The 25,943-nt window shown below is 45.9% G+C and overlaps 1 protein-coding gene across 1 annotated transcript in view; it reads right to left on the bottom strand.

Annotated features, from left to right (window-relative positions):
- Nucleotides 1-17,813, bottom strand: part of SPRED2 (sprouty related EVH1 domain containing 2) — a 122,963-nt gene extending 105,150 nt beyond the window's left edge. The window contains exon 1 of the mRNA XM_033400390.2: nt 17,134-17,813. Within this exon, the coding sequence (XP_033256281.1) occupies nt 17,134-17,159 (26 nt within the window). The 5' untranslated portion in view covers nt 17,160-17,813. The remainder of the gene's footprint in view (nt 1-17,133) is intronic.
- Nucleotides 17,814-25,943: the final 8,130 nt, after the last annotated feature.

Raw genomic sequence — 25,943 nt, 5'->3', positions numbered from 1 at the left:
ACTACAAGAAACTCTATGCCAATAAAATGGACAACCTGGAAAAAATGGACAAATTCTTAGAAAGGTATAACCTTCCAAGACTGAACCAGGAAGAAAGAGAAAATATGCACAGACCAATCACAAGTAATGAAATTGAAACTGCGATTAAAAATCTTCCAACAAACAAAAGTCCAGGACCAGATCGCTTCACAGGTGAATTCTCCCAAACATTTAGAGAAGAGCTAACACCCATCCTTCTTAAACTCTTCCAAAAAATTGCAGAGGAAGGAACACTCCCAAACTCATTCTACGAGGCCACCATCACCCTGATACCAAAACCAAATAGAGATACTACAAAAAAAGAAAATGACAGGCCAATATCACTGATGAATATAGATGCAAAAATCCTCAACAAAATAGTAGCAAACAGAATCCAACAACACATTAAAAGGATCATACACCATGATCAAGTGGGATTTACCCCAGGGATGCAAGGTTTCTTCAATATACACAAATCAATCAATGTGATACACCATATTAACAAATTGAAGAATAAAAATCATATGATCATCTGAATAGATGCAGAAACAGCTTTTGACAAAATTCAACACCCATTTATGATAAAAAGTCTCCAGAAAGGGGGCATAGAGGGAACCTACCTCAACATAATAAAGGCCATATATGACAAACCCACAGCAAACATCATTCTCAATGGTGAAAAACTGAAAGCATTTCCTCTAAGATCAGGAACAAGACAAGGATGTCCACTCTCACCACTATTATTCAACATAGTTTTGGAAGTCCTAGTGACAGCAATCAGAGAAGAAAAAGAAATAAAAGGAATCCAAATTGGAAAAGAAGAAAAACTGTCCCTGTTTGCAGAGGACATGATACTATACATAGAGAATCCTAAAGATGCTACTAGTAGAAAAACTACTAGAGATGCTACTAGTAGAAAACTACTAGAGTTAATCAATGAATTTGGTAAAGTTGCAGGATACAAAATTAATGCACAGAAATCTCTGGCATTCCTATACACTAATGATGAAAAATCTGAAAGAGAAATTAAGGAAACACTCCCGTTTACCATTGCAACAAGAAGAATAAAATACCTAGGAATAAACCTACCTAGGGAGACAAAAGACCCGTATGCAGAAAACTATAAGACACTGATGAAAGAAATTAAAGATGATACTAACAGTTGGAGAGACACACCATGTTCTTGGATTGGAAAAATCAATATTGTGAAAATGACTATACTACCCAAAGCAATCTACAGATTCAATGCAATCCCTATCAAATCACCAATGGCATTTTTTACAGAACTTAGAACAAAAAGTCTTAAAATTTGTATGGAGACACAAAAGACCCCAAATAGCCAAAGCAGTCTTGAGGGAAAAAAACAGAGCTGGAGGAATCAGACTCCCTGACTTCAGACTATACTACAAAGCTACAGTAATCAAGACAATATGGTACTGGCAAAAAAAGAGATATAGATCAATGGAACAGGATAGAAAGCCCAGAGATAAACCCACACACCTATGGTCAACTAATCTATGACAAAAGAGGCAAGGATATACAATGGAGAAAAGACAGTGTCTTCAATAAGTGGTGTTGGGAAAACTGGACAACTACATGTAAAAGAATGAAATTAGAACACTCCCTAGCACCATACACAAAAATAAACTCAAAATGGATTAAAACCTAAATGTAAGACCAGACACTATAAAACTCTTAGAGGAAAACATAGGAAGAACACTCTGACATAAATCACAGCAAGATCTTTTTTGATTCACCTCTTAGAGTAATGGAAATAAAAACAAAAATAAACAAATGGGACCTACTGAAACGTAAAAACTTTTGCAAAGCAAAGGAAACTACAAACAAGACGGAAAGATAACCCTAAGAATGGGAGAAAATATTTGCAAATGAATCAACAGACAAAGGATTAATCTCCAAAATATATAAACAGCTCATGCAGCTCAATATTAAAAAAACAAACAACCCAATCCAAAAATGGGCAGTAGAGCTAAATACACATTTCTCCAAAGAAGACATACAGATGGCCAAGAAGCACATGAAAAGCTGCTCAACATCACTAATTAGTAGAGAAATGCAAATCAAAACTACAATGAGGTATCTCCTCACACCAGTTAGAATGGGCATCATCAGAAAATCTACAGACAACAAATGCTGGAGAGGGTGTGGAGAAAAGGGAACCCTCTTGCACTGTTGGTGGGAATGTACATTGATACAGCCACTATGGAGAACAGTATGGAGGTTCCTTAAAAAATGAAAAATAGAATTACCATATGACCCAGCAATCCCTCTACTGGGCATATACCCAGAGAAAACCATCCTTCAAAAAGACACATGCACCCCAATGTTCATTGCAGCACTATTTACAATAGCCAGGTCATGGAAGCAACCTAAATGCCCATTGACAGATGAATGGATAAAGAAGATGTGGTACATATATACAATGGAATATTACTCAGCCATAACAAGGAATGAAACTGGGTCTTTTGTAGAGACGTGGATGAATCTAGAGACTGTCATACAGAGTGAAGTCAGAAAGAGAAAAACAAATATCATATATTAACACATATATGTGAAACCTAGAAAAATGGTACAGATGAACTGGTTTGAAGGACAGAAATTGAGACACAGATGTAGAGAACAGATGTATGGATACCAAGGGGGGAAAGCAGCGGGGGTTGGAGGTGGTGGTGTGATGATTTGGGAGATTGGGATTGACATGTATACACTGATGTGTATAAAATGGATAACGAATAAGAACCTGCTGTATAAAAAAATTAAATTAAATTTAAAAAAAACGAACCAATGCAGAGGAGAAAAAAGTCGTATTTTGGACAGCTGTAGGTGATTTTTTGGTGTGCTTTAGAATGTTTCTTTATTAAATAGAAGGCCTCTTGGATCAACAATTAGAGTTTATTTTGTATTGTGTCTTATGATCTCACTTTACATGTAACATCAATTTGGTATCTTCCTAAGAAATTATTTGTTACTAACTTTAATGAGATGGAACAACAAAGAAAAAGCAGGAAGGGAAAGAGCAAGTCCCCTTCCCTAATATGGATGTGTGTGACCTTTTGAATCCCCTCCTGTATGACAGATGACTCAGGATAAATTAAGGGGCAGTGATAGGGGAATTTTTTTGTTGTTTGGGCTACAACTGACATATAACATTAGTTTCAGGTGTACAACATGATTCGCTATTTGTATATACTGCACAATGACCACCACAATAAAGTCTAGTTAACACCCATAACCCAGGGGGGTCTTTAAAAACAGTGAGTAATGCTCCTTGGGTGGTGCTATCTTGGTTGGTCACAACCCTCTAGGTTTGATGGTTTTCCCCTCTTCGAAACCCTGATTAGTCCAAGATAGGTAGAATCTCCTAGATTTTTCGAAATACTGACACAGGGTGTGAGGGTGAAATTCTAATTCAATTGGTCTAGAGAGGAGAAAGGTTAGAGTGGAATGATGGACAGGTGTTGTGTCCTAGGAAAGCATGGCAAACCAACCCGGATATGCTCCACCTGGGGCCTCTTGATATACTGATAAACTGCCCTTATTAGGACAGTCAGGGGAGGAGTTCTAGTTCAGGCTGCATGCCACGGGTGGGCACTGGACCACAGCTGTCTATTCTCCTTGTCACTGTTGTACTGCTAGATGCGGAACACGAGGAATGTGAAAGGAGGGATCTGCAGGTAAACCATTTAGAACCAAACCACCTTGACCATCTGGATGATCCAGAAGCACTGGGACGTGGAACCTGAAACCCCACAGTGCAGTCTTTAGGCTCATAAGGGATCCTTTGCTCTATGAGTAAGAAGGATGCCCAGCTGATGGAGATTAAAAGGGGGGGGTATAGAACCCCAAGAGAAGGAAGGTGAGGTGTGCCTTCCCAGCCTGTCTGCTGGACTGTGGGCTCTTGGGGATAATGTGTCTTGGTTTAGGGATTGTTTTTATTCTTCCTCAAGCCTAGGTTTCTACACAGCCACCACACTTAGTAGCTATGTGGTCTGGTACACGGGATAATCCCAACTTTATCTGGAGTTAACCTGTGGGGCAGCGGCCTTTCAAAAATGAAAGTAAAATGATACCATAAAAAATATTCATTATATGACCAGCTGGTCAACTCTTCCCTCCCTCTCTTTGCTGTAACAGCACCTGTTGGCTTAGAAATGTTCGGAGTTCTCACACTAGTGCGCCAAAACCGCCACCCTTCCCATGCTGGCATCCACCGACCTCCCACCGACCTCCCACCTCCCCCACCCCCCAAAACCTGCATATCAAATATTACTTCCTGCTGTCTATGACCACACCGCCTTGGCAGTTAACATCAAAAGCAAACACATGAAGAGAAGAGAAGGCACTGGAGCTGGGGAAGAAAGACAAGCGTAGGTAACGTTTCATAGACTTTTTTGCTAGCGCCCAGGTGCAAAAACCTTGGTCACATGTATTTCAACTTCTCATCTAAGGGCTCATCTTTTCTCCCCCAGAATGGGGAGCTGAGGGTAGCCCTTCTCTGCTTCCACTCCCTACCCTCCTGTTCCTGAAACACACATGAGGAAGCCACCCCTGGGGACCCCTACCTGCCACCCGAAGGTGAGCCACGCAGGAACAGCGTGTGGCAGCTCACCTATTCTCAACTTGTGCAGGGGCTGACCGAGGCTGACACTCTGTTCAATGTTGATGGTTCCTCATCAACACGGGCTACGTTTATCTAAATTGAACAGGTTTCCACCATCTTTTTCCTGTCTCTGGAGGGTTCAACAGCTCAGGGTAACAATTGTCATGAATGTTTAACACAGCACCCAAAATAGGACTGGAACCAAGGCCAGATGACATCTGCTTGCTTATATATAGCAAGCCACCAACTAGCTGTGTGACCCTGGGTTCGTCCCTCGACCTCTCTGGATTGCAATTTTTCCGTAAAAGAAGGGAGCTGGCATTGTCCTAAGATACTCTCCAGTTGTATAATTTTATGGTCAAGTTGCAACCATTTTACTTCATCGAGAAAGGGCAATGTATTCTCCACTTCACAAGGGCAATTTCAATTGAGTGGTGCTGTGTTCCTGCAGAAGTAACAATGCTAAAAGCAAACAAAAAACAAAACCCCTCACCTGGTTTATTACTAGCCTGTAAGTTTGATCTACAAAGTAAGCTGGTTAATTTTGTTTTGAATTTCAGAACCCCCCCCCCCATCTTCCAATAATCGTAAGGACAACCTCTTTGGAACAAAGGTTCCCACAGCAGGGCCGACTGCATTTCATTAGAGCCAGAAGGAAAGCCCTGCCCAGATACAGGTTCTTAGTGGCCTCCCTAACTCCAGCCTAGCCTGCAACTAGTTGGAATTTACCAACATATCATTTTATCATTTCTTTGCTTCAAAACTTTATACAGCTCCATTCCACCTAAGAAACAAAAGCTCAAATACGTATTTTGTTAGCCTGGCATGCGATAACCACTCAAATTTAGCCTCGCCCGACTGGACCAGCTCTTTCTCTGAGCTCCCCAAGCACAAACCCAGAGGTGGAGTTTCCTCGTCTGCGGAAGAAACCTTTGGACATAAGATGCCTCCTCTCCAACCTGCCTGACCCACCACTCTCCCACACCATCACCACCACCATCCTTATCTGAGTTCTCTAAAACTCAAGTCCCACCTGGTCGAAAGTGAACTCTCCCCTGGCTACTGCAGCAAGAAGTACTTGAATTTCTTCTTTGTATTTCTCTCTATTTTTAAAAAGAATATTATACTTATAAATAAGAACAAAAGTTTTCTTAAAACAAGAACTCTACTTACAATACTTGGAGCTACAAGAGTTCTTCAACATTCTGTTACTATCCAATCCCTTTATTTTAGAGATGAGAAAGCCAAGTCCAGAGAAGCAGCTCGGCATCTTGCCGAAGGTCACAGGGCAGCTTAGTGGCAAAGAAGTGATGGGAACTTAAGTTTCCTGACTCCCAGAACTTACTGTACATGGCAACCTGGTACCATGTTCTCTGCTACTTGGTATCCATTCAAGAGCTTCTAGTGTTGAGTATATCCTCTTTTCCACAACAGAGTTGTGTGCTGCCCAGCACAGGTGTTCAGCAAATGCAGGAGGGGAAAGGGAGAAGAGCTGGACGACAGATGATACACTCCCCCAGGAACCCCTTCTTAGGAGGAGACCCAACTTTGTGCCAAGTCTCTGTGGGGGGATGTCCTGACTCATTTTCAACTCCTCCCATCCACCTCTAACCAATGCCCTCTGCTTTCCTTCAGACCTTCCAACCAATCCCCAAACGGCCCAGAGCGTAAACACACCCTTTGCATACGCATCCCCTACAGAATGAACACACTCGTGTTCTTACATCCAGAATGAGGGTCACAGCAGCGATTCCCAACTTTCTAAGAGTAAGTATTCAAAGGTTGAAAATTCAGGGCTCGGCCCTCCTCCCCAGGGATTAGAGCTGTATTTTTAAATAACTGTGAATTGAGAAAAATATCACAAACATTCACCGTGAACTCAGTACAGTAGTATTTTATTGACGTTGTATTTGATTATTCTATAAATGTAGCTACATACATTGAAAGTAATACATGTACATGGCGGATGTTATGTACATATTCGCTTCACAAACAACACTTGAAGTGCTTATGGGTCCCCAGTCACTTGTTGGGCAACTCCTGGGTGGTGGCATCAGTTCAAAACTTCGGGGGGGGGGTACCTAAATGCTGGGGAGGGACCTCTTCCTCTGAAAGAAAAATATGATAGACCAACGAGGGTCCACAATCAGCTCATTTCAGATTTCTCACTCCATCTACCTTCTTGTTGGAGTTATTACTTATCACAGGCGTTGGTATCTTTAGTACCTCTTTTGGGGGGAAACAAAGGGTCTTACTTCAGTCCTCTGGTCTATTCTTGGCTTTCCCAGCAATGCTGCCTCAGGTAGAAAGCCACTTTCCGATTCATATTCCGGTCTCTTTCCCATCTCTCCCCAGGAATTATCTCTAAAGAGTAAGTGCTGACAAGTGATTGATCATTTGCATTTTAACCCTATTCAAATTTGGGTAAATGGTTTAATATGCATGCTAATATTCTATCATTATTCCAATTAAGGAAACTATTATGTTAAAGTATTTAATCAGGAGAATTAGGGAGAACTCCAGACACCTAAAATTAACCTTTAATAGTCTTGACATTCATTTCATTTAAGTGCAATTTGCCAAGCTATAAGCAACTCCCTGCCTAAGACTTCTGCTTAAGCACGTGGGGATTCCTGATAAGACCTAAAAGCAATTCATTTCCTAACTAGATTGCTGTCTAAAAGAATAAACTAAAAGGGCTACAATTTAAATACAATCAAGTCCCCAAGCAGTCACATTCCAGAAGACTTAAACATCATCATCTTGATCCCCAGGAACAACAATGCTATTCGCTTCAGAAACAACACAACCACTTCCTCTTTCTCTGACCTTCTCAGTTTAATTACTTCCTGTGATTTCTTCTAGGGCTGAGTGTGCCTGCTTCCCAGGGCAGCTGGCTTTCCATAGGAGACTGATTTGTCTGGAAGGTGCAGAATGCCAGCTGACAGACATTACACACAAAGAGCTGGGACTTCCTATTTCTCTTTTAGTGATGGATCTCTTGGGCCGCCTGGCATGCACCAAGAACGTTTTTTAAGCCATAAGAAGAAGAAAAACTTCTTCCAGCCCCTTCACATCTAAAATCAAGCTATACCTCAAAGCCGGAGGTCCTGCCAAGAATGGGGAAGGGCAGGCCCTTGATGATATCTCTCCGCCTGGAAGCACCACCTTCTTGTCCAATGAGCCTCTTCAATAGCTTCCAAATGCCAAGTATGTGAGGTCACCTTTGAAGACACAAACCTGGCAGCCGGGAGCTCACCATCATCACAGCCACAGACAGGCTCTTGCTACTCAAAGGTCCCTGGATCTGTAGTACCAGCAGCATCAGGAAGTTTGTTTAAAATGCAGAGTCTCTGGCCTTACTGAATCAGAATCCTCATTTTAGAAGATTCCCAGGTGATTCCTATGCACATTTAAGTTTAATCCTCCTCTCAAAACAGCTAGGCTAAAAAGCAGGTCCAGGAGTATAGCGTGCTTGGTTTGCCGTCCTGCTCACACACACTCCATCAAGGGCAAGGTGGCCGGTTCTCTTTCCAAAAGAGGTCTCTGTGGAACTGCTCTTTGTATCAGTACAGAAAAGGCCACCTCAGTGGGCACTGGTCCCCTACTCCACAGAGCTGAACAGGAATGCAAGGAAGAAATGTCATCTCATAGTTCCGAGGCATTTCCAGGATTCTAAACGAGTTCTAACTTCATTCGCTCAACGGTAATGTCAATCAAGCTGTACACGCGATAGTTTCTTTGCAAAAACTGAGGCTCTGTGAAGTCATGACACGTCATGTTGTTCTACAGACACGGGATCTGAAGTCAAAGACTGTGGGTAAAAATAACAAATCCTGCTCTGTGACCTCAGACAAGATGCTTAACCTGGCTGAATCTTTTCTTTGCCTGCAGCTGTGGACCCTTCTGGCTCTTGGGCACAGTCCATCCACGTATGAGTGCGTGAGTTTATGTACACGCAACACACAAGCGCACACACACTCCCCCTAAAAATGACTCGAAGAACTTGTCAGGGGATTCTAGGAAGGGCATGTAGCTCCTCTAATGCTCTGGAGGAAGACTTCCCTCCACCCCAAATCTGGGAATCCCAATGCTCGCAGCTCGAGGGGGGGAACCCTGCAGAGGAAGAGGAAGAAGAGAGGAAACACCTCTGGCAGCCGGTCAGTCCATGATCCAGACCACACTGGCCTCACACCCCTAAGGCACATGGAAGTGTCTAGCACGCTAGAATGTAAGCTCCCCAAGGGCAGAGGGTGCTTCCGAGTCACAGCTCAGCTCCTGCCTGACAGGTAAGGTGTCTGGAACACTGGGTGCAGTAAGTGAATGGCACTCCACAGCTAGTCTCTCCCTTTCCTCCAGCCTCACCCCCACTGCTATTTATTTTAGCCAATAAATAATTTATACATGGTTTTGCAATTAGGATCCAAGTATGCTCTAAAGTCAAGTTCTTTAGATTCAGAGAATACTAGACTCCAAATGGACACCTGGAATCTGGCAAATCTACTCATTTTCCTTAGCATAAAAGACATCTAAGAACGGATGGTAGGGGCCTCAAAGCTGGTTTGCAGACAGCAAACTCCTCATCTGAAACCTGTTCACCCACAGATTAGTGAGAAGGCCACCATTAAGCCTTCAGGGCCAGAAAAGTAACACTGAGCCAGGGCACACCATCCTGGCACAGCAGGCTTGTTTTGGAATTTGGAGCGTGAGAAAAATCCCAGATATGATTTAAACTATTAAGCAAAGGAGAGAAATGTAATGACTATGTTAAGACTATAGTCACACTTATCCAGCTTCCAAAGGTCTGTAAAAATGAGTAAAATTATTGGGATGCTGACGATTAAATTAAACCTCTGGTCCAGCATCCACTTTATTCCTTGGCTGGAAATATAAAATGCGAACACCAACATGGCACGCAAGTAGACAAAACAAGCCATAAGCCAGCTTACTCCTAAGAGAACTCTCAGCCTCACTCATTTCCGCCAAGCCTATTGACTCTTGTTTTAGAGACAATTTGAACGCTATTGGTAATATGATTTCTAGACCACAGACAGGGATGGCAAGAGAGTCAACTATATGCTACTATAGATAAGTACACTGACTGTTAAAGAGTCTGTAGCGGGAAGAGGCAGAGTGTGACCCCAAAGCCCATGTTTCTTCCACTACCATCATGACAATCTGCCCCTCGCAGTAGTTCTGAAAAAAACAAAAACAAACAAACAATAAAACTCAAAGTCTTTTTGGATGTGGGTACAATGTGAACTGTCATTTAATTTTTTAGATAAGGTAAAACTATTTTTCAATTAATGAACATTTATGTTAACCAATCAATGAATGTTTGCAGAAAGCCTACTATGGGCTCAGCACTCTGCCAGGCTATGTGGTATACAGGTCAATAAGCTATTATTCCCACACCGGGAAGGGCAGGCGGGCCAAGCTTCTGGGTGCATTCTCAGTTAGGGTGGGATGCAAATATTACAAAACAAACAGTGCTTATCTGAAAAATCAATAAGGAAGGCAGAGCCAAAGCAATGAGAAAAAGAAATAAGAGGAATAAACAATGAAAATGAAACACAAAGATGAACTAGGAAAGACAATTTAAAAAACTTAGCCTGAGCGGCTTCCCTGGTGGCGTACTGGTTAAGAATCTGCCTGCCAATGCAGGGGACACGGGTTCGAGCCCTGGTCCGGGAAGATCCCACATGCCACGGAGCAACTAAGCTCGTGAGCCACAAGTACTGAAGCCCGCACTCTAGAGCCCACGAGCCACAACTACTGAAGCCCGCGAGCCACAACTACTGAAGCCCACGCGACTAGAGCCCGTTCTCCGCAACAAGAGAAGCCACCACAATGAGAAGCCCACGCACCACAATGAAGAGTGGCCCCCGCTCGCCGCAGCTAGAGAAAGCCCGCGTGCAGCAACGAAGACCCAACGCAGCCAAAAATAATTTTTAAAAAGTTAAAAAACTTAGCCTAATTAAGTTTTAAGCGTTTATGAATGACCACAGGGGATAAATCTAAGAATGGAAACGAGATCTGAAAAGTCGTTATTTCAGTACAAAGAGGAGGGGCCAAAGCCCTACATTTTGAAGCTGCCCGTGTTGTTTCAATCTCTTCACTCACAACTGCTAAATGCCAGGGTGAAGTCAAAATCCATTTCTCCTTAGTGCAAGTCAACATAGAAATTTTGTTTTCAAGTAAATTTTCAACTACCCTTTGAAAGTAGCATAAATAACATAAACAGGATTTGCTATCATGTGCCCCCTGTGAACATATTGTTGACAAAGATTACCTGAGAAATGAGTAGTTACAAAACTGTTGGTTCTTAATTTAGTCAACTCCTATGCCAGTTAGTATCAAATATTTTACTAAGATCCAGGCCTGACTTCCTTTCCCTGACAGGGGACACCAAGCTGTGGTAACAATCTTCTATGCCTACTAGGGCAAGCACACAGAAAACGCATTTCACAGAGCACGGTGTGCACCAGTGCAAAACATTCCTTCGACTCCAGTGACTAAAAGCCCTAGACAATGCCTTAAAAAATCATCAGTGTTCTAGCCTTAAATATTGATCAAAAAGAAACATTTACAAGAATAGTTAATGAGTTTATCAATGTGACTGGGTCTTTGAAAAAAAAAAAAAAAAATCAGCCCAATTTACTTAAGAGAAAACAAGCCAAAACCGAACACAAAAACTTCCTGCTCTGCCTCTGTTATCATCTTGTTCCGTTTCTGAGGATTTTGCTGTTAGATTGTGTATTTGTGTTCATCCCCATAATATAGGAACTCTGCCAATAGTGGAGTTCATCAGCACAGCTGTCTCCAACTTCAAGTGTTAAGACTCCATCAGAACCCTATAGCTACTGCAAACTTAATACTGTGATCTCTGCCGAGATTCTCCTGCAGAGGCAGAAACACAGGCCCTGGCTTATTGTGTTTAAGACGTTCTACTTCCCAGTTCTCACAACACTGATTGGAATCAAAATGGTTTTGAGTTGTCAATCACAGATCACCACCACCAGATAGTTCTGCACCCAATTGCCACAAGACATGTTTCAGGTGAACACGGAGTTTCTGAGAAGGAGGTTTACACACAACCTAAGTTAACCAAATAGGACAACTATAATTATTGCGTTAGTCAGCAGGGGCAAAACAGCATTTTAAAATAATCAAATCCATTTTTTAATTTAATAGATCTTTATTAAAAGCAACCACAATGTGCCCAATGGTATTGGGACAACAGTTAGAAAACTAGGCAGTTAAGAGGTAACCCTAAATCCCAAAAGCTCATGTTCTGGGACAGAATTTAGCTGGGTGTTAAGTCCAACTCTAAATGGTGATAACTGTCATACAGTGTGGGAGGAAAATGCTATAAAGAGCCCACGGTTTTGACTTAGGGAGTTGGGGTGGGGAAAGTCTAGGAGGACCTCATAAGAGGAATGACTCAGAGCTGGCTGGCGGGGGGGAATGAGCAGAATTTCACTTGTTGGAGAAGGAAAGGAAGCAAGATGCCTCCGGAATAAACAGCACAAGCAAGGAGACTGTTGAGCAGAATAGTATCGGTACTGATACTGATCCACTTTTTATACATGTTTTTGGTTAAAGGGACTGGAAAAAAGGTAGCATTTGTTAAGATCCCTGTGGAAATAAATCCAGCAGATGGAGGTTAGTCCAGGCCCACCACCTAACAAGACATACAGCCTTACAGTAGGCACTTTATACAATGACAAAGTCTTTATACAGTGACAATGTCCTGGCTTATAAGCTTGTTAAGGTCTTTCCAAGGTTTTTGTTTTGTTTTGCTTTCAAGATTTTCTAAGGAAGAGACCAAGATTCCAATTCTGCATAGTCAACTCTGTTTTCAACATTTAAGGATTCTATTCAGGTAGAGTAGAAACACACCCCTTTTTTTTAAGGCTAATGCATAGAGAACAGATCAATACTTGTAATGGGTCTAATTACCACAACTCTTATTTCAATGACTGTAGAGCGAACATTCCAGTAATAATCAACTCTGAATTCACACTCCTCCCATTATTTTAAGGTGTATCACAGAATGCTCAAGCCCAAGTTTATTTAAATTCACTTTAATTCAGTATGTGCTTCATAGCATTTTCAGGGAAGATAAGGGAAATGAAAGAAATTATGGCAATGACAGACTGTCATCAATTCAGAAGAATTAGGGACAGCGTGACTGTCAGAAACAGTGTGAGCTCTGAAGTCAGAATGACTAAGGCTGACCACCCTCTCCCCTTCTGAGACAGTACCTCATGGTGCTTTAAAAACACAGTCCTTCCTGAGCCAGGCTGCTGGGGTTATTTAACCTCTCTGGGCCTTGATTTCCGCACCTATAAATGGAGGTAATAAAACCATCTACTGCATAGAATTGTTGAGAAGACTAAATGAGTAAAGCGCTATAAAAGTTATTTGCTCTCTTCAGCTTCCTCATCAGTTAAATGGGGTAACACCTCCTTCACACGGTTATTTGAAAGTGAGCCTGTAAGAAACCTATCTCAGTGCCCAGCACAGAGCCGACACCAGACACCTGTTATTCCTAGTGTGGGCTGCAAGCTTTACACAGGCTGGCTCATTTAATTCCCACGGCAACTCCACGACATCAGTAATATTTATTCCCATTTTACTCACTCAGATAAAAGCAAAGTGAGATACATAAGTAACTTGCCTTAGATCAGAAAGTGACCAAATGGCTAAGCCTTGAGCCATAAGAATATGTTACAAATGCATTTAAAGCGGGATCTTCAGCCCTTGGCTGAAATAACCAGTTAGAAAGACATTTTTCAGTCAGTTGAGACTGAGAGTTAAAGACAACAGGGAATCATTCCTAATTTTGTAAAGTGTGATCATGGTATTGTGGTTTCACGGGATAGTATGCTCGTCTTTTGAAAAGTAAGCTCAAGTAATTGGATATGAGAGTTCTAATGTCTAATTTCTTTGAAATAGTTCAGCAAAAATATTAGAGCCTTTTTTTAAAAAAAATGGGAAATCTTCCAACATTAGGGAAAATATGTGCGAGGGCAGAGCTACAAATCCATTCTCAGCAAGATGTGTGTTGCAGAGAAGAGTTCATGAACAAAATAGCTGAATGGTAGCCAGGTGTCTCCTGCTTGAGAAGGGTTTCTTCATTTTGTCTGCAAATTTCCAAATCATTTATAACCGTGATCAAATGATTTAAGAATACAGACGGAATACATATGATTTAAAAAACATTTTCCACTCCCTGTATACAAAAGACCACTTTCAATAATTTATTGATGCTCGTTAATTTTTCAATTATTAAAAAGCAGATCTGTGGAGTTGTAAATCTTAACATGCATTTCTATCTGGAGTGGGATCAAAAAAGGATCTATATGGAAGCTGTTGTTTAGGACCATCAGCGAAAAGAGCATTCCTGAATTTATGAGCATGTATTTATTAGAGAACACTTTTATTTTTCTCTTTTCTTTTCTTTTTTGGCCACACTGCACGGCTAGCAGGATCTTAGTTCCCCGACCAGAGACTGAACCCGGCCCACAGCAGTGAAAGTACAGAGTTCTAAAAACTGGACTGCCAGGGAATTCCCTAGGGAGGAGTTTTAAACTGACACGGAAAAGAACATTAGAAGACAAAACTTATTATTTTAAAAAAATTAAGCATGATTTTACCAGTTGCAAGACTGAGTTATTGTATTCTGATGCTAAATGTAACGTATTTAAACACCTGTATTGTGTAATAAAACCCTTAAATATATGTGGACTATCAGGAAAATCTATTTCACCTAATGCACAAATATATCTCTCAAGTCTCCAGTTTGATGTCACTTCCTTATAAGTAACACACCTTGTCTACTTCTGAAAGATTATCTGAGGGACCTCAAACATAAAACCATTAGAAAATAGGAGACTGTAATGAATATAGAGGAGCAGTAAACAAATCTAGCGAAAACCTAAGCTAATATGGCTACCATAATCAAGCAAAAATTTTAGCTGAGCTTCCAGAAAGTGGTAACAAAAACAAAAAAAAAGCAATCACAGCTAGCTCTGTAACTCAGAGAGAAACCTTCTTCCTGGCACCAGCATTTAAAAGGAATTTTTTTCAGAGGGATCATTACATAAGAACATTAACCAATATAATGGACAGAGTCCACAAATGGCAGTTTACAGCCCGAACAGCCCGTTTTCTTACCAGGCATTTCTTGTCTCATGACAAGGTCATTACATTAAAAGAAATCCCGAGAAGGCCACTTCTGCAGTGCGCTAAGGTGCCACAGCTTTCTGATTCTCTAACTGAAACCAGAACCTGTCCTCAAATATCCATGGTCTCAACTGGGCTTCTGACAGCAGTGGGGGCAGCCGGTTCCATGCTGAACTGCTCAGAAAGCCTGGAAGAGAGAGATTTATTTCTTGCTGGTGATTCCACATGAAATCCCTTTGCTTTGGATACCAGATGGGGTAGGATGTACAGCCGACCTGCTGCCCTGAAAAGGGAGCGGCCAGGCCAGTATCCCCGAGGGATGGAGCCAAGGAACCCAATCTAGGGCGATGAACCAATCTCCAACAAGCCCAGAGCATGGCAACCGTCCCTCCCTGCTGCTACCGCTAACTGTGTGTGCAGGGCCAAACAAGGACCCATAAAAATACCTGTTTATTAGGTCCAAAAAGGGGCAAGGCGCAGCAGCATATTCCTCCCCCTGCCCCATATTTCAGCCCTAGAAGGGCAACATTTTACGATTTCAAGATACAGTCTATGAAGGCAAAGCAAAAGGTCTAAAATAGAAAGACCAGTAGATGTGGTGGGGCAGCGGACACGCACACCAGGCGGGATCCTCTCCAGCTACGGACGCGTGTCCGGCAGACCAGGAGTTACTGCAGTCAAAGCTCCCTAGGGACCCACAGAAAGGAAATTCCCTTTCCCAAACACCAACCCTCCCAACACCCCCTCCCGCCCAGCCTGGTGACAGCAGACGCCAAAGGATAAAGGGGCATTTTAAAAAAAAAAAAATGAGTAGATTCTTAGAGCACAGCATTCTGTCACCTGCTGCATAGCCCTCAACGCCGGCCAGCCCTGAGTCACTTCCCCTCTCTGCCCCGGGTCTCAATGCTCGCGGGGGCAAAAGACCCGGGGCCTCGGGCGGGGGCTACCCACAGCCCCCACGCCCCTGCACACACGCACGGGGCCTCCCTCCAGGCAAGTCCCGGCGGCTACAGACCCGCTCTCTGCGCCCCGGCCAAAGAGCCCCAGCCGGCGCCGCCGCTACCTTGGCTAATGGCAGCTCTGAATGAAAGGAGCCGAGGCAGGCTCCGGATTTATGAATGTGCAGGGGAGGAGGGGAGGGATATCATGTGACAATAAAGGAGACCGTCTTATTCACAAAAAAAAAAAAAAGTGGCTGGCGGCGGGCACAGCCACTGAGCAGAGACGGCCGCCGCGGTGCGGTGACCGCTCGGACCCGAAGCCGACGACCTCAGGCACGGGGCCGGGCGGCCCTGATTCTATTGCATCCGCGATCGGAAACGCCTCGGGCGCGGGTGGGAGAAAGCCAAACCGGGACTCGGCGACCGTGGAGCCGGAGGGAGCTGCACCCTTGGCCCGGGGCTGGAGAAAGACACGGGTCCCGCGGGAGGCTTTACACAGAGACCCTCCAGAGAAGCGCCCCGAGCATTGTTCCCCTCGGGCCCGCGGGCTGGGCACGTACACGTGTGCACGCGCACACGCACAGATAAACACACACACAGATACATACACACACGTGTCCGCAGCGCGCTGCCCCGCACGCTTCCGCCCGCCCCCGCCGCACGACCTCTGATCCGCCCAGCGAGCAGCCCAGACCCCGCGGGACGCCTGTGCTGGGCCCGCCGGCGCGTGCACACACACTCACACGCGCCGCGGGACCCCTGGGCGGCTCCAGCACGCCGGCCCGCGCGGGGACCCGGGCGCACGCAGACCCCCGCGCAGCCCGCGCCCAGTCCTCCCTGTGCTCCGCCGTGTTTTTTATGAATGAAAATGTGGTATGCAAATGAGAGCGATTCAGGAAAACGACATGGCGGAGCCTCGGCCCCAGTGGGCTCCCGAAGGGACCGCGGCGCTAGCGGCGGTTGGGAGAGCCACAAAGTCACCGTGTAAAAACCCACCGACCCCGGGAAGCCGGAGCGGGGGTGTCAGGTCTTCCGCTCCCGCCGCCGAGGATCTCGGCGGGAGGAGTGTTTGTGAGTCCCCGGACAGGGAATGGGGACCGCCCCGAGGTCACCCGCGCGCCCTTGGTCCCCGCAGCGGCCACCAGCCCGCCGACCCAAGGCGCGCCCCCGCTGGCCCGCAGCAGTTTTCGCCCCCTCCTCACTTCAACAAGCAGGAAATTTCGCGTCCCAAAGCCCACAGGCCAGCGAGTCGCTGCACCCCACGCCAAGTTCACCCAACCAGAGTCCCCGCCCGCGTTCTCAGCCCCGGCCCCCACGCTGCCCCTGCGGGGCACCCTCGTCCCACCCCGCGGCCAAACTTACTCGTCCGGGTGTGTTTCTTCGGTCATTTTCCTGTTCACCTAGACGCCTGTCCCGCGGCGGGCAGCTTTGCTCCCTTCATCTTCCTGTCTGCTCACCCCCCTTCTTCACATCTCCGGAGATCGCCTGATTTGTTTGGGGGGAGCTGCTAGAGATGAAGGGGACGCCGCAGAAGGCAGAAGGGGAAGCAGGGCGACCGGAGCGCGGGGTGAGGTCTGGGGGAAGGGGTGCACAGGCAAGCTTCGGGGGGGAGTGAGCGCCGCAGCGCCGAGGGGCGAGGCGGGCGGGGGGCTCCGGGGGCTCGGGGGCGGGCGGAGAGGAGAGATTTGGGCAGGGGACAGCGATGGGAGAGGAGGAGAAAAACAAGAGCGCCGTGGAGCGGCGGGGACCGCTGAGAGCAGGAGGAGAGGGCGGGCCGCGGGTGGGGGCTTGGTCCGGGGTTGCCCCCGGAGAACCGGGCCAATCACGGTTCCGGGGAGCGCTCGGCGGTCGGGGGAGGTGCGCCTGGAAGGCGGTGCAGGGCGCCCGGTACGAGCCCCATCTCTTGACTCCGCCGATTTACTCCATATTGGATTCTCACCGCCGCCAACAGGAGGAGGAAGTAGGGCGGAAGCGATGACGTCTTCCCAGCGGCCAGAGGTGGTGGAGTGCAAAAAGCTTCCTACTTGCGACCGAAAAAAAAAAAAAAAAAAAGGAGAAAAAAAAAAAACTTTGTTCCGTCTACTGAGCATGCCCGGCTTCCTTTCCCCCCCACCCCCCACCCTCCCTCCTGGCTTCCACTCCCGGAGGAGCCCCGGAGCGGAGTTACTTGCGCCGCGTCTAACTCCGGATCCTCCTTCGTTAGCGCTCCGGGTTTTAAGATGCCCGAGAGGAGGGAGGAGGCGGCAGCCGCAGACTCGCACACATCTGGCTCCCGGTTGGTTCCCTCCCTCCTTCGAAACCCCTGGATTAAAAATCGGAGGACTAGGGGGGCGGGGGGGGCGGAGACGAGGAGCTCAGAGGAGGGCCGGAGGGGTGCTCGCGATCAGAAGATCAACTATCCCCGACCTTGGAGCGGGAGAGTGGGGGGCGGCACAGGTGCCTTTGCCAAGATTCTGAACGTCAGAGGCTTTTCAGTTTCACGTGAATCTTATGATCTTTTTTTTTCTTAGTAGGGGAATGGGCAATTTTAAGGAATTTGTACATTGAAAAAAAGAAATCCAACACAACCCAGAAACGTTTGCATTCCAGTAGAAATGAAAGACTTTCCCAGGTTAAAAGGTAAACCCAAATATGTTTTTTAAATTATTCAGTAAATCTCTCTCAAGTTGGTGGAGGATGGCCCTTGTCCCAGGCCCTTGAACGCCACAATTCCTGGCCCAGAGGTTGCCAGCTGCCTGGGCTTTGGCACAGTGAGATGGGGAGATGGAGAGCTCCTCGAGCCCTGTTCCCCCTCCACCTCCCCTTTGTTTTTAAATTATTTTTCCTGCCTTGGCCTGGGACCCTGGGCCTGGATGGGCCTGCACTTTCTAAAACAGCACTGTCTAGGCAATGGGCAGGCAACCTAAACAACTGTAACAGGATCTTTGCTTGGCTTGATGCTCTGCTGTTGCAGTCTTGAAATTCTTTATGGTGTTTGAACAAGGGGCTTCACGTTTTTACTCTGCAGTGGGTCCCACAAATTCCATAGCTATTGGATATTTCCTTCTGGGGTCTTGCTAGGGAGCAAGAGATGCAGTCTCTGCCCCTTCCTGATCTCCCAGTGCAGTACTTTTCTATCCTCCTGAATCTGCCAAGACACTACACAGAGATTTTTAACTTAATAGCAACCACTGAACAAATTAAGAGAAGATTATATGCCTCAAATGTAGTATACCTAAAGTGTACATGTATGCATTTGGACAGCCACAAGTACTCCGAAGACAGAATTTCACCTTGAGTCAAGGAAAAGCTAGTGGTTTACCCTAGCCTTCGTGTTTACGATAACCATGATCTTGGTGGACGTGGATTGGGTTCCACCCACCCTTGATGCTGAGTGCTGCTGTGTGGTGGTGAAAAGGGCACTAGACAGGGGAGGAACACCTGGGTTCTGGTTTTCTCCTAGCAGTCCTGAGACCCTGAGTGAGGCTTTTAGCAATTCTTCAGTTTCTTTATAAAACAAAGATAACAAGGCCACGCTTGTCCTTCTGTTTTTGAGGCCGTTGAGGGTCTATGAGAAAGCACTGAACAAAGCAAGACCTCGTTGTTGTCCAAATCCCCATAAGGCTAAGGCATCTACCCAGTTCTCACCTTTGCCCATTGTTGCTTTTCTCAACAATGTTTGAAAGAGTTCCCACTCATTCATTCCTGAACTTCCAGGAACATGGACATTTGTCCATGTCAAAATTATCCACCCAATGGGCATCTCTTCGGCGCCACCCTCCAGTTTCAGAGTACTCAAATGGCAAGGTGGCAGGCGAGGTGATTATTAATTTCTGCAGGTAGGCAAGCTGATTCTGTGTTATCACAACTCATTCATCCAGCTCCCTGCTAATAGCAGTGAATGACTGGCCCAACCCAGGGAGCAGGCAGCCGGAGGAACAAAACATTCCAAGGTCCAGGAGTAACCAGGTCCCAAATTGGTTGTCCTGCTGCCAGACTCCAGCAGGTCCTTAAGTTCTCTGAGCCTCGGGTTCGGTGTCTGTAGTGTCAGGATAACTCCCACAACATAGAGTCGTTGGGAGGATTAAATGGCTATAAAGTGAAGGCACTGCTGTGTTACGCACTCTGCAAATAGGAGATTAATGGCAACCATTTCTTCCTTCTAGCCTGTGGATTACCAAATGCTCCCCCCACCGCTCCTGGTCCTCTGTGTTCCTCTAAAGAAAACCTTGCAATTCTCTTCTGCCTTCTTCATTACCCAAAAGGGGCCTTTTGATGAAAATGTTCCTAGCAGGTCACCTCTTGTTCCCCCCCATCAATTGCTAACTGTGACTCCGGCAACTCCAAAAATAAATGGCGGTAGTGGGCGAATAACTTAAATGTTTTTTGATCTATCAGGGTGTTATCAAAGTCTACTGGATTGTTTCCAGAATAGGGGGTATCACGGATTCAGGGCTTTAATGACATTGCTGAAAGAGCTAAATACCCGCATCCCGGTCTCTCCCACACAACCAGCGAAACAAGGGGCAGGGAAAGCAAACCAAAGGTGTCTCGTACAGCGTCAAAAGTAATATTGATCTGCTCACAACTTCACGCTAACCTAGCGGAGCCCCCAGCAGGACCCCCACCTACCCGCCTCTCAACCGGAGTCCGGGGCCCGGGAGCACCCCCTCCCGAATCCTCCTCGCCAGCCGCCTGGAAAGCCTGGAGCCCGGAACCGGAGCGACCCTCGGCGACCGCCGGACGGGCATGCTCAGTAGACCCGCAGGTCTCCTTTAAGTCGGAAGCCGGCCGCGGCCCCCGCCCCCTCCCGCCCCGCAAGGGCGCGGGGAGAAGCGGACATTTTCTCCTTTTCAGCAATCTGCTCTTTCTTGTCCTTCGCCCCCGCTCTGCGTCCTCCCACTTCTCGCCCGTCGGGGTCCGGTAGGGCGAGGAGTGTAGATCTCCCCGGGGTGGGCTGGTGATAATCAGTTCCCTTCTCCTCCCGGGTGTGTGGGGGCGTGGGATAGGGGGTGATTGGGGGAGGACTCCACTGTGCCCTAAGGTTTGTGCTGCCCGGCCGCGGCCCGCAGGAGCCCCCCTACCGCCGCGGCGCCCCCCGCTCCCCGCCCCGCGAGGCGGGCGCAGCTGCGTTCCGCCTGTCCTCACCTCACCCCCATTCTGCCCCTTAGGTATTTCTCAATGACCGGCGCTCGGAAGACACTTCCGACCCGGGAGGGAGCGGGTAGCATTAGCTCCCGCTTTATCAGTTCCTTCCGGCCTGCCGGGAGCCCAGCCCTGCGCTCAGTTTGGCCGCGCCCGGGTGCTTTTATTATTCTGTTTAAATAAGCAGTCGTGTGTGCCAGGGTGTGCCAAGCGACTTTGCAGCCTGGCTGCCTCCCCCCAGACCCGCCGGCCGGAATGGAAACCCAAGCTCTCTCGTAATGAAGGGGATGATGCAAACTTAGAAACTGACCCGGCACCCGGGAATGATGCCCCACCCCCACCCTTGGCGCGCGGCGCCCCAGTCCCGGCATGAATGGCTGGAGCCCGATTGCATAATCGGCGCGGTATATATAGCCGGCGGGCACGCCGCTGACGCGCTTCTGCGTCCTGTTATCGTGAATACTTCATCGCCGATGGCGTTGGCTCCCGGGTCATTTTCCCTTTCAGCTGTAAGGCTGGGATTTTAAATAGCAGAGATGAAAGGCTCTTGTCCCTGCCTCCCTCCTCCCTTGAGTTCATGTATTATGAATGAAACCTCGCTGCTTCCTGAAATCCCTACTTCAAGTAGGAGAGAGGCTCAAAGTCAAGGGTCAAGGCAGCGGTCCACCGAACCTCGTGTGTGTGTGTGTGTGTGTGTGTGTGCGCGCGCGCGCGCTCGCATCCGGGAGAGAGAGAGAGCAAGAGATGATTGACAGGATTGGGCAACCTTCTCGTTGAGAAAACGTAACCGCTTAGGGTTTGCCCCTGCAGCCTCAATTTATGAGTAGATTATGCAAAGGGTCCTTTCGGCTGTGGCTGCTCGCTCTCCCTCAGAAGGCCTCGCCTCTGTAGAAGTGCTGTTTCATTCGGAGGAGCTGGTTCCCTTTCTCCTCCGAGGCAGCAAACATCCCCGGCTGTAAAAGCCCTGGGAACATTTGAGGTCTGGGAGAAAAGCAGTGCAACGGGTGTTTAGCCATTGTCTTGTTCTAGAACTCTTCTTAGAAGCTTCAGCTATGTCCAAAGATGAGGAAGTATAAACACTTATTCTTTCCAACTGTATTTCACAAATATGGAGTCATTTTAAAGATGACAGGATGCAGAGGTGTTTTTTACCCCTTCTCTTAAACACCAAGTTTCAACTTATTTTCTCAAAATAAAATGACTGGTTCTTCATAGATGTATTTCTGGCATGTGAAAGGCAGTGGTCTGGTCATTATTTTTCAAACTGGAGGCCCTTTCCTCCAACCTGCATTTAAAGTGCCAGGTGCTTTGTGAGGCTATGGGGATACAGTGGTCAATGAACCTCCTGCCCTCTAGGGTTTCAGTCAGGTGGGGCAAACAGTCCCGTGAAGAAAGCATTAGGACAATGGCATAACTGCTCTAAAACATGCGGTAAGCAGGAGAAAAAGCAGAGGTCAGGGAAAGGAAGGCTGCCCAGAGGAAGGGGTGTTTGAGCCAGATCTTGAAGGAAGGTGAGAGGGCGTATATAACTGACCCAAAGGCCCTAAGGTGTGACAGTGTGGAGAGCCAGGGTAACAGAGAGGCGAGGAGAAGGGCAGGTCAGGGAGGCAGCAGAGACCATGCTAAAGGAGGTTAGACTCTCTTGAAGTCTTGGAACCTTTTGCAGCAGGTTCACAGCTGAGCTATGTCCAGTCCCAGCTCTTTGCAGGGGCCCCTATAGTTATGCAAATTTAAGGTAAGTGGGCATCCATTGTTTGGGGGTTTGCAAACTGATAGCCCCTGGGTCAGATAAGGCCCCAGATAAATTTTGTTTTGCCTGCTTTTTTAAAGAAATCAAGCTAACAGTTGGAAATCAGAATATTTCACATAAAAATCAAGATTTTTAGCTCCTCCTGAAAAAACTCCAAAGACGTGGGGATGCTGAGTGCCAGATTCTTGCTTGGTAACAGTTGATTGCAGCAGAGTGGTTGCTGCCGAGTCTGTCCGGCTTCTGGCTCCTGTAGGCATTTGAGTTTTTGACCTCAGACATAAAAGAATCCTTTATGACTGGATCATGGTCCCACTCTGAGACCCCAGGTAGGCAGAGCTTGGCACTAGGTACACAGCATTTTAAATGAGGAGCCTCTGGTCTCCTGGGAGGAAAGACACCAATCTTCGATCTCCTACCCCAAGACTCTATTATAAATTAGGCCAAACAGGGTGGTTTAGAATGGGCTTAGTCATAGCCCAGTGGCAGGGAAGCAATGAGGCCTCTAAAATAACAACGCTTATCCCCAGCTCAGGCTCTCTTTCTGGGGAACTCAACCTAAGATCTCTGCCAACAGGGCAGGTGAGGTTCAAGTGATCCACTGGAAAACTCCCCAGATGGGATCATGTTTGTACCCTAAATTTATGGAGCAGCTTATATGAGTTACATACCCATTTTAAGCAGGGAATGCTAGACTCAGATTTACATTATTAATAGATTACTCCAGGCATGGAGGATGGTTTGCAGGAAGCAAAGCAAAGACTGGTTAGGGAGAAATTTTCTTCTTCCACAACAGAAATAACAATGCATGACGAAGCACAGTGGCATTGGCCATGGAGAGGGAAAACTAATTCCAAAGACACAGATGGGGTGGAAATGACTTGGCTTTATGATCTATTAGATATGGAGACTAATGGAGAGGTCTGGGATAACTTCCAAGTTTTTGACTTGGGAAATTGGATGGATCTCAGTGCCTCTGACATGATCAGGGTAACAGGAGGAGGGCTTGATCACAAATAGACAGTTGCTACCACTCAACTCTGAGACCCACAAAATAGGTCAGGGATTGAGGGATACAGGGAGGCCAGAACATAGGAAAGCAGAACCTAGAGATGGAGATGGAGGGACAGTTCCCTGAGGACATCAGTTGAGCAACTGGATTCAACCTTGCCTGAAGCTTGAGCATGATCTGGCCTTTTTAGATCAAGTTGGGCTTCTGTCACTTATAGCCAAAAAAATTCTAACTACCAAAATAGAAAGCCATATTTAGGATAGTGAAAAAGATTGAGAGGAACTAAGGAATGGAACATAAGGGAATTTTAGAATGTATGTTTGATGTTTGCAATTTAACATAGGGACATCTGGGGTCAGTGCCAGGGAATTTCATAGAGATTCTGATTTAATAGAACAAATTTCTCCCAGGAAGTTAGTCAACATTTTATGAGTTGTACCAACCTCTCTTTTTGGCCTTAGCATTCCATTGTCACCACCTTATTTCACATCTCCAGCTCCCTTCTCACTCTTAATATCATGCCTCATTTTTACTACCTTTATTCCCCAGCCTCTTTCTTCTGTAAAGCTCATAACTGAGAAAGGATGCTTAATAATATAAGAATATGAACTTTTAGAATTGGAAGAAAATTAAACATCATATGTTTGTGGCAACCAAACGTTTTACCCAAGCTTTTTGGAATGCATAAAAGGAAAAGAGGAAAACAAAACTCAATAAGATATGGTCCCTGTATCAGTTAGCTTTTGCTGTATAACAAACACCACAAGGGACTTCCCTGGTGGTCTAGTGGTAAAGACTCTGTGCTTCAACTGCAGGGGGCTCAGGTCTGATCCTTGGTTGAGGAACTAAGATCCCACATGCTATGTGGCCAAAAAACAAACAAACAAAAGAAAACACAAAATTTTGTGGCTTAAAACAATAAACATTTTATTATCTCTCATGAGTGTGTGGCCTTTAGACCAGGTGACTGTTCTGGCCTCGGCCAGCTCAGCTGGGGCTAGATGATCTAGGATGGTCTCTTATGTATCTGGTGATTGGCAGGCTGACTGGTCTGGCCTGAGCTGGACTAGCTCATCTCTGCTCCATGTGATCTGTTATCTTCCAGTAGACCTGCCCAGATTAGATCACATGGCAGTGGTGGCAGGGTTCCCAGATCAGCAAGAGGGCAAACCCCAAAGTACATGCATTTTTCAAGCCTCTGCTTGCATCACATTTGTTTATACTATCTCATTAGCCAGAGAAGTCACATAGCCAACCCAGAGTCAAAAGTCAAGAAGCAGGGAATTAGACTTTCCTTCTTGACCGAAAGAGGAGCAGAGTCACATGGCAGGGGATGTGCATACAAGGATGGGAGGAATTTGTAGGCATTTTTATAGTCTACTTCAAATTTCACAATTAGAGAAGGATATTTGTAATAATATACATTGATCACATATATAAGTGCTATGTATTTATTTATACAAATATATGATAAATATATTAGAAAATATACTCTAAGCATATACGTATGTCATATATTTTAATATAAGTATTCTATATTTATATATAGGTATACTATTTATGTATAGGAGTACTATTGATAGAATTAACTTCTGCCTTTACAGTCACTGACTTACGGCCAAAGTAACTAAAACTGCTTAATGTTGAATAGATTTGTTCGTGCTATAAAACTCTTCTCAATAATTTAGTGAATGAAGAAAGAGACATTTCAAACTTATTATGCTTTCCCTTCTTTCTTAGCATGAAAATGCTGTCTCTGGTGTGCCTTACTTCTTAAAATAGGTATATTCCTAAAGAGATCTAGGCAATTGAAATATTTGTTAAAAAAAAACAAAGCACAGGGCTTCCCCGGTGGCGCAGTGGTTGAGAGTCCGCCTGCCGATGCAGGGGACGCGGGTTCGTGCCCCGATCCAGGAAGATCCCACATGCCGCAGAGCGGCTGGGCCCGTGAGCCATGGCCGCTGAGCCTGAAAAAAACAAAGCACATATAAAAAACACTAGGAAAACTTAACTATTTAAGATTGCTATAGACTGAATAATTTGGAAAAGCAAATAATCGTCCCTTAATTTGTTCACTGTATTAACTCAGATTTTATATATCATTTTGGAATTAAAGCAAGGCTCACTTGTGTACTTTTTTGATGGTAGCAGAGGTGGTACTTTTGATGGGGGAAATGATGGTGGAGATGTTGAGTGGTAGTGGTGAAGGTAATAGCGATGATGGGGTGGAAGTGATGGTGTGGTGATAGTGGTGGAGGTGATTATGGTGATTATGGAAATGATGGTGGT

The sequence above is a fragment of the Orcinus orca genome, chromosome 13 (genome assembly GCF_937001465.1).
Source record: "Orcinus orca chromosome 13, mOrcOrc1.1, whole genome shotgun sequence".
NCBI lineage: Eukaryota > Metazoa > Chordata > Mammalia > Artiodactyla > Delphinidae > Orcinus > Orcinus orca.
Note: the sequence above shows the minus strand (reverse complement) of the source record. Positions and strands in the feature narration are given on the sequence as shown.